At 38.0% G+C, this 10,045-nt stretch overlaps 1 protein-coding gene across 1 annotated transcript in view; it reads right to left on the bottom strand.

Moving 5' to 3' along the window:
- Positions 1 to 10,045, bottom strand: part of FAF1 (Fas (TNFRSF6) associated factor 1) — a gene marked incomplete at its 5' end in the record, with an annotated part of 148,045 nt that overhangs the window by 35,966 nt on the left and 102,034 nt on the right. Inside the window, one exon of the mRNA XM_010180871.1 lies at positions 7,214 to 7,368. Within this exon, the coding sequence (XP_010179173.1) occupies positions 7,214 to 7,368 (155 nt within the window). The remainder of the gene's footprint in view (positions 1 to 7,213; positions 7,369 to 10,045) is intronic.

Genomic DNA, 10,045 nt, shown 5'->3' with positions numbered 1-10,045 from the left:
CTGCTGAACTGGTGTTCAGTTTACAATCGGGATGACTTAGGGCCAAAAAAGTGTGATTTATTTATGGCCTTACTTCCCAAGGCCAACCTTACTTTAAGAAACTTAAAAACTTCAGAAATGAGTGTGGAAAAAATGTAACTTATTTCTTGAGCATTAAGAAAACAATGATGAATATCAAATATGCAAGATTTCTGATTATTTTTAATAATAATTATGTATTGTGAAAAGCCAACATAAAGACTCTTAAAATGTTAATGTAAAAGATAACACTTTTTTGTGTTAGGTATTTACATTTTTAAAAAAGTAAAAGCAGAGGTCATGAAATGATACATTAAAATAATGTCTCCATAATGCAGAGTAATTGTCTTACCCACTGTGGTAGGGTCATAACTGTTGACTCAAACACAAGGGGTGATGAGGAACAGATACAAGGTATGGTTTAAAGATAAAGCATAAAGCAGCCTGAATCAAATGATGTGGATATCCTCTTTAGCACCCACGTGCTAAATATCCAAGGATTCAGATGCAAAACCCGTGGTTTTATCCACTTTATGTGACAGAAAAGCCTAGATGAGTGGCTTATCTATCTCTTCATAAAACACGCAAGACCTTATTTCATCCTGCAAGCTTCAAACAGATTAGGTAAATACTTTATAACCCTGTTTAGTCTAAAACACGTCCCTCTAGAAACTCATTAATCTAGCCTTTCAGATACCACTGGACCCTAGACAAAATCGTTGGTAAAAATAAAATATAAATAAAATATACCTGGATGCCCTACTAAGATGCTGTACTCAAAATGGAAAATACAACATGCGCTTGCATATCAGCAGTAGATTTGATCATTGCCTATTGTATTAGAAAGGCATGTAATATATGATTTGCTAAGGAATATCCAAGGCTTGCTACAAGTAGATTTAATAATAACCTAGATAAGAATAAAGCATGTTTAGTTACTTTACGGGTGTTAGTGAAGTGGGAGAAGTTACAAGCACATTGGAAGTCAGTAAGGGAACTCAGATTAATCTTCAGAAATTGGAGAAATGTCCTGACAACTAAAATGCAACTCAACAAGGTTGATGAAAGTCTCTGAGCAGGAGGAGCAATTGCACAAATACAGCATAAGAATCAAGCAGTAAGGGAAGAAGAAAAGTCCTGATGCGAGGAAGACAAGCATTGTACTGGGGTGAGTAAACAGAAGCATGGTTTGTACAACATGAAATAATCCTCTTTCTGTATGTAGCACGGAGAAGACAGTTTTAGGCACAGTGCATCAGTAAACATGTCAACCAGCTACAGAAGGACCATCTGAAGGTTGCAATAAGAAATGTCTACAAAATGACAAGCTGCAAGGAAAGACTGAAGGAATTACAGTTAGTTCAAGAAAATGGCAGGAAAACATAATAGTGCCACTTAAGTCCAAAGAACACAGCAGCGGAAAGGAAGAGGACTCCTCACTGCCTACTGAGTGAACCAAGATATAATTGTCATTGATCGCTGCAAGATAAACTTCAGTTAAATATTAATGTGAACTGCCAAAAGGGAGTGAAAGTCAAGTACTGGAGCTGGTTACGGAGAAATGCTGAGGAACCTCCCTCACACCAAAGATTACATCAGACAACCATCGGTCAGTAATGATGCAGGAACAGTTGAACCTTCAGTCAGGCACGGACTGAACGAGGTTATCTGCAGCTCTCCAAGACCCCGAGACAGAATGGTCACAAAAAGGAGAGACGAGAGGTCACAGCAGAGCCATCCTAACCTAAAGGAAGAGGACGGGCACCTGCACTTCCACAGAGACTCTTTGTCCCAGTCGGGCATCCTGCAGTACCAAGGAGATTAATTCACATCTTGCAGCTGCATTTTGGTACAAACAATTCTGACTCTGCCAGCTCAGTGGTTTCTTCTGATGCCTGATTTAGATGCATAGATGCAGATAAGTTTCTCTACAGCTTCAGTTCCATCCAGCAACTGACTTCAGTGGTGCAGCTGTGGACTCCTGCAGTTAGATGGACCTGTGAATGACTTCTTTCTCCTTCCTCAAAGCAGCCCAACAAGGCTGTCTTGACTGCCCTTCTTCTGCCTTCACCTCTTCTACACAGGACACTACAGAGCTTTAATCTTTCACCTTTTTTGTTCAACAAGCTTAAACCAGGGTGTAGCTTGAGCACAGTGGGACAGAACTTACTTGCTTAGGATTTGGTTTTATAGTTGGACTTAAAATATATGCTTACAAATGTATCAGTTTAGATAATTCCTGTGGTTTTTTGTTGGTTTTTTTTTCAGATGACCTTAAAGCATTGCCATAGGCATAAAAAATGATGCACTGAAAAACACAGTCACGTCAACAGAGAGACTAATTTCTATTTATAGTTGAATATTATGGAGATATCCATATCTTACTAATGACGATTAAAATGCATTCTCTGCTGGTTTTTAGTTTTCCAAATTCGGACATTTTTAGACTACTAACATGAAATTACCTTGAAGCACATAAATATTTAAGGAGGAATAGTTTACCTTTTCTGGTGGGTGTATAATAAACAGTTTAACCATCATCTATATACAGGCTGTTTTGTTCTCCATCTAAACAGACAATCACCTTTTATCCTTTCCCTTTTTTCTTCATTTCAGTGCTATTAGGAAACTATTCACAAGCGCAACCCCGAACAATGCTATGCAGTAATTATGACTAGATGACAAAGAGATGCGAACAATTACCGAACCCATTTTGAAACCCTACACTAATAAAGTCATTAGATGCTGCCCTTGCCATGAGCCTTCTAAAAGCTTCTGAAGTTACAAGAACACACGGCATTGTTCGTTAGGACAATCGCTGCTGGCAGAATGCAAACCTTGAGTTAAACCATGCTGCAAATTGATCTTGACATTCTGTTAAGACCGACACCAAAATCAAAAGCAAAGGAGAAAAGGAGAAAATGAGCGGGTGGGATGTAATCATGGAACAGAAGGGTTCCCTCCTCACCTTCTTTCCAATTCCTCCTTAAAACAAACCATACAGAAACTCGCCTGGTGTTTGAGAACCTTTATTTTTAAAACATTAATTATACTTTTGACCTGTTTTTATTGACTGGCACTGTATTGCTATTAAAGTAAATTAAATAAAATATTGCAAAAGACAATAGAAAAGGTTTTCACACTGTTCTGTGAAACCTGTTAAGGATTTAGTGCCTAAAGAACCCATTCAACGGTTTTGCAAGCAACATACACAGAATCTACAGTCACTCCTGAAGAGGCACTGAGAAATTAACTCACCAAGTCCAGATCTCACAGACCCCACACCTGCAATATATTTGCTGAAGGATCAAATAGGATTGGGGAGCTGGAGTAATATGGCCAACTGGTCTTCATCCAGGCATGCATCATTCAGTGGGTTAGTATTAAGGGTCAGCAACTATGAATATGGCTAATTACTTGATGACGGAAATTGCAGGTGAAGACAACCTGCTGCTGAGAAGTGCTTTAGTCGGTTAACTCTTTCCTAAGCTTAAGTAAAGTGAAAAATAACTATCATTTGAACATTAAAACTAACAAGTACCTGTCATCAGAGCTTGAGAAAAGTTGGCAACACCTTGAAATACAGCGCCCAAGGGCAACCATATCAAAAGCTAAAAAGCTGCTACAGACATTCGAGTCACTGTTCTATGGTTTTGGCATTGCTTTGCTTGGCAAACACTATGTACATTGGAAATCTGTTAATATTAGACATAATCTATGTTTGTAAATGCCGTGTGTACAAACATAAGGGTATGTGTGCATAGGTAGGTGTATATAGATGTCCTGGATAAAAATATATTAATTATATTAAAGTTTATTAATGATTTAACAAAAACAGTTAGGCACATGTTTGTATACCTTACACACACAAACACATATACACACACACATGATTTTATTAGAGTAACAGTATTCAGTCAACCCTTTGAAGTCAGAAGGTACCAGAACTATAGCTGCTCATGTCCTGCCTATCTATCACTTAGCCCATGTGCTGGCCCAACACAGCTGGTGAGCTGCTGCAGTCTTGTGTTGGGACTGAGAAGCAGGGCCAGAATTGGCAACACCACCACTGTCAAACACCTCTACTACTGCCCTGACGACTCCCAGTACAGCGTATTTCTGCTGTCTGGAGTGGCACGGCAGCAAATCTCCATAACATGCAATGGAGAAGAAACTGCAATTTTTAACCTCATGATTCATCCCAAATTGAATGGACTATAACAAGTAGTTATAGTAGTAGTTAACATCCTCTTAACTATATTAACTAGAGTTCTCCTTCAGTTCAACAAAGTAACAGTCCTGGGTGGCTGTAGTTAGAAATTTTTAAAATCTAACACCCTAAGTTATAATGCTTACGCTCTTGCACTACTGCTTACAGCTACCCTAGCACCTGCACACAGCGTTTTACCGCTAGTCCTACCTACATAAACATCCCCTCACTCCACTGCAATGGACTTTGAAGAACAAGATTGAGACAATCCAGCTGAAATGCACTTGTGTACAGTAATGTAGGATTCAAAGCACATCCCTACATCACTGAAGGTAAGAAACATATTAAAAATCAGGGGAAATTACAAGATTTTGGAGCCGTTTTTGTTATATGGTAGACTCCCACTTCATCAATGAGAAAGATGGAAACTACTATGAAGACTGTTTTTGGAAGAGACTAACATCTGTAGATGTCAGAAAGAGGACAGCAAAGAGCAAGAAGAAATAACAACCTTTTTTTTCTTATATAAGAAAGTATGTACATCTGTTTGAAATCATTCATGCCATATTACAGTACTGAAAATGTGCCTTTTACTCCTGACATTGAGGTGTCCCTGTTGACTGCTGTAAATAGAGCGGGCCTGATTCCTCTGCTTCCCATCCTGGCTTTTCCACTTGTAACAGCACAAAGAAGTCGTTCTTGGGCTACACCAGCATGCAAAAGGCAGTTCCTTCTCTTGTCCTTGCTGTTGTCTTCTCTCCATCCAAATAAAAAGCTACATGCAACTGAATTTGTGGGGACACAGAGCAGAACAGGCTCCAAAACCACTGCCGTTGTGTCACATAATGAAGGGTAGCGATTAAGCAGCGGTACTGAGTATTTATGGGAATGCCTACAGTGCACTGGCACTTTCCAAATGGAGAAGGAAGCACCATGCCCCCTCTAAAGAAATCAGTCTAAGGAGTAGGATGTGACAGTAAACACAACTGAGAAATTATTCTAATTTGAGCCAGTGTGCCTTGTTTACCCTTTACTATTTTTTGACCTCACTTGTTAATATGACAGTTTCTTTGTTGTTGTTAACAGAAAGCAAAAAATGTAGGCTTAAAAACCCTGTTGTACCGCACAATCGGTGACTAGGTTCATTGAGAATAGCTATAAAGCCTTAAACAAGCCCTTTATTTTGTGTTTTAAGAAGTGTCATAAGGAGTTAATAGGACACAGCTGTACGGGCTCTTTCTAATAAGCAGCTTCTGTCGCTTTGGTCACCACAGGTGTCTCTGTAACCTGCAAACTCTTATTACTAGTGTATCAAAGTTGTGCTACTTAAGAGATTTCTTTAGTAAAACACAACAAAGCAATTACATGGCTGTTGATCGTCAGTCATAAAAAAAACCCTCAAACACAGTTTTTCAAAAGAAACTACACTGCAATTTTTTGTCATTGTAAAATAAAAGAAACAAGAGAATTAAATAGAAAAGCAAACAATAGAACAGCAGGTAGTCAACAGAACTTAGCCACTACAGATGGTTTAGAAATAGTGTTTCCTTCTACACCAACGTGTGGGATAAAAGAAAAGGAGGAGGCTCCTTGCTGCCCATGAATGGTAATACCAAAAGACTTAAGCAACTTTTCACTCTATGTATTTGGTCTCATGAAAGAACCTGGATGTTTCTTTTTCCTCTCTCTTTTTTCCTTTTCTTCTTTTCCAGATAAAACTTTTTATCTGTTTTTGCAACTGCTTTTTTTTCCATAATCTTTAACTCTTCCCTAGAACAATTTAAACTAGGAACATAGCTGCTGATTCGTCCAAAGACGAAACGCAGAAGGTCGAGTGAGGAGTTCCTGTGAAACACAAGTGTAATTTAAAAAGCATATTAGAAAAAGTGGTTGTTCTGTTCTTCATGCCCACTTTCAGTAAAGAAATATTAACTATAACTGACGAATTTAAGAACAGGTATGCATTAATGCTCTATAAAGATACCAAATTTCTAGCAATCCAAAAGGGAAAAAAACATAAATACGTACTTCTAATCATTCAATAACCAACAGAACTGTGTAAAAAAAGTGGCAAACTTATCCCTGACCAAATGACTGTTGCATCTTCTGTTCAAAAGCTGGAATAACACTCATTATAGTAATATACTCAAGATATTATCCTGGTGAACAGTTGTCTTCTGTGTAAATAAAGGAGACGAAATAAGGTCCAAGTAAGAAAACCAAACAAGTCTCATTTCTAAATATAATAACTATAATCATAAAATCATTATTTTCAATAGATTATAATCAACCGATAAATAACTGAAGGAGAGAGAGGTCTTAATATAAAGACAAGGAAATTTTTTGGTAACACATGAAAGATGTAGGAGGAGATGGAATCCAGAGGTTTTTAATTCCTTTACTGATCAGCAAAATGACGGCCTCTCTTAAGACACAGGAGAGCTTTTTTTTTTGTTACAACCTATCAAAATATCTGAACGTTACCAAAGGAGTGTTCTGTACAACACTTGTTCAAAAAAAAAGTTCATATGAATTGCAAGCTTCTAATTTTTAAGTAGTCTGTTTTTAATACACATTTATCACATTAATGTTATCTTTAGTAAGATTTTCATTAGCAGTAGTTGTTATCCCAGATGGTTCCAATGCAGTTACATCTACATACATACACTTAGTGTCACATAATATCATGACACTGCAATGCAAAACGGTGAAGACACGTTCCTAGAAAGAAAATAAACTTAAAAAAGTAAAAAGGTAATAATTTACTTTACTATTTTGTCCTACACAAGAATAAGAAGTCACTTTGGAATGAAAACCATGGGTCCAATTGAATGAGTATCAGCCAGCACAGCTTCACTGATCAGCTAAGAACGAGTATGAAGTTTTTAGTTCAAACACATATCAAGCTACAACAGATTTGATACACAGAGATAAGGGTCTTCCTTGAGAGAAAAGCTGCTCCACTGACAGTCCAAAGAGTCTTACCTTGCTCTGTTTGCTTCTTTTGTCATGTCCCATGCCCAGGTTATGAAGTTCTGACTCAGATAGGAGACAATAGATTCAGCACAGAGCATTTGGGAGCAGAAGACGTTGGTTAGTACACTTTCATCATGGTGGAGGTAGATAGCAAGAAGCTTTCTCTGAAAAGACAGGAGAAAAGATCAGTGAAAACTTCCTCAGATTGTCTAGTAATTTAAAGTTCTTCTGCAGATTTGTGTATTACTACACCCAATGGTGTTTATCAAGGGTGCCGTGTATCTCAGTGTGTGCACACAGGAAAAATATCCCAGCAGATTTCAAGTCAAATGGTCCAGACTTTCAAATCTGTAAGTCTTCTCAATGCTTCCTAATATTTTATTTTGAGTACCAAACCATGATATATTATATGGTTAGAACATGAAAATAACATTTGAATGAAACCCAAAAACCTTATTAACAGACTCAGCTGACGAAATGAGTGAACTTTTTTGGCTTGCTGCCCCATCGAGATAACATTTGGAACAATTCCCTGAGCAAGGAAGATGCTTCTTGATGCAACAGCATCTACAATACAAAAGAATTATAAATCACCTTTTAAAATAACAGTCTACTGCTATCAATCCATCCGTAGCCAAATTAAAGAGGAAAATGTGTAAGGAACAACACGGCTGCCTCCAGTCCCAAAGCCGCCTGTGACACTGCATGCAGGATGTTTGGCAGCTCTCCATCCAGCTGGATGATGTGGAGAGGCCCACAGCACATCAGCATTTCACCTACCTCCTAAGTGGATGTGCAGCTGGTCAAAAGGCCATGAGTCAGTCCAGCTGCTCACACCTCTTGAGGAGCAAGGTGCTGGAGCCCCAGCACTGCATACGTGTAAGACGCAAGGGAAGGGGCATTGGAGACGTGGATCAAATTCCACATTGAGTTTTTGATCACTGATATATGACATCAGTTACCCCATTAGCAAAGAGCAGATGTTGAGGATGGTGTTTGTGGCCTCTTGAAACAAAATAATCTGTGCCCTATTCTTCAGCAACCCTATCAAGTAACGTTTGAGCTTCACTGCCAGCAGCATGGAGCTGTGCTGTGTCCCCATGACATTCTCAGATCACCTTTTGGAAAGTGAGTCTGTGTGTACGTAAAGATTGAAAGCAGACTGACAAAAACACAGGGAAACTATGAGTTGGTTAAGGATCATGATCCTATATCTGGTATTCAATTAATTATGACTACCATTCAGAAAATTACAACTTTCCATTCCCCCATACTCATATATATTACTTACTTTAAGATCCTACTTGAAGATATTTGCTGAGACAATATGGCAAATGCTATTTTCAGGCTTTTATTTAAAGTAATCTCAACTCTCTTCACCAGAAGTAACACTGAACACTAGGTATTGACGTGTATTGATATAACAAGACAAGGGATGCAATTTTGAGACATGCTGTCTTTGTAAAAAAAACCTGTATAGCTATCACCTCATATGCTGGCTTTGGACAAAACTTAATGACTGTTTATAAAAAGAAGAATACATTTGAACATTAGACTTTGGGAAAGGGATTAGTAATTTGCATTAATGTTTGTCTAATTTAATTTAAATGTTCTTCAGAACCACGTACACATGTGCCAGGAAGGGCCATTAGTAAGCCCAACATGGAGAGATCCATATAAGTGCAGCCAACAATGTTGACTGAAACTAAACTTGAAAATCCAGGGCACTGATGCACAATATCAAGCAATAAAACAGCATTTCTGTGGTGATATTTAATTTAAAAAGAAGAAAGAGGCAGGAGAAGATCAGGCACTGTCTGTTTTTGAGGATCAGCCATTCTGCATTTCAAAGCGTCTATCCCTGCAATATCCAGGTTACTGTGCTAGAATCTCGACTATTATATAGCGGTTGTAAGAGAGGGAGGGCAAAGATGTGTTTACTCAGTGATTAGGGCCTTAGAATAAGCCTCCAGCTCCTAGAGAGACAGCTCACCACTTATTCATTTGGACCAATTCACAAAGCCTAGAAAGATTAAACATCCATGCTGAGAAGACAAGCGAATGCAGACGGTGAAAAAGAAATAAAAATTCGTTAAAAACTCTGAGATGACTTAATTATTTTTTCCACAAGGAAACTTTAGGAAAGTGTTTAGTTAGAGAAAAACCCACATTGACCTCTCTCTAAACCCTTAATCTTTCCTTTGTGGTGGCACTGCTTTGTGGTAAGCGGATGGCTTTGCTCTCCTCTTTTCACTGGGAGAGGGTAGAAAAAAAGGCTCTTGAGAAACACTTTTACTTCCAAAGAAACAACCCCATGAAACTGTTAAATATGAGATTCCATACAACAGAATGTTTCAAAATACGTACAGTTATAGGCTTAAAGATTTAGGGACAAATTTCAGTAAACAAAACAGGCACATATACAATAGATGTTTATACTGAGCTACTTTACAAGTGAATGTAATTTTTGTTGCATCAACAAATCTCACCATGCAAAGACTAAACTCCATCACATATCAAAGACTGGAGTTGCGTCCCATAATTCATCCAAAATGTTAAGGTCACTCACAGGCATACTGCTAGGACAAATGAAAAGTAGCAGAAGGAACTGAAGTGCTGAAACATTATTTTGAAAAATCTTAGTGGAAGCCAGGGATATTTCTTCCTTTGAAAAATGCATTATTGCAAAAGGCTCCAGGCTTGGAGTTTGTTGTTGTTGCTGTTGTGTGGTTGGGTTTTTGTTCGTTTTGTTGCTGTTGTTTTGTGTTTTTTTGTTTACTAACCCATGCAGTATCTATTTATAAACAGGTTTTTGTTGGGCTTATTTCAAGCCTTTGAAAA

Source organism: Mesitornis unicolor, unplaced genomic scaffold, assembly GCF_000695765.1.
Source record: "Mesitornis unicolor isolate BGI_N332 unplaced genomic scaffold, ASM69576v1 scaffold6953, whole genome shotgun sequence".
Lineage (NCBI taxonomy): Eukaryota > Metazoa > Chordata > Aves > Mesitornithiformes > Mesitornithidae > Mesitornis > Mesitornis unicolor.
Note: the sequence above shows the minus strand (reverse complement) of the source record. Positions and strands in the feature narration are given on the sequence as shown.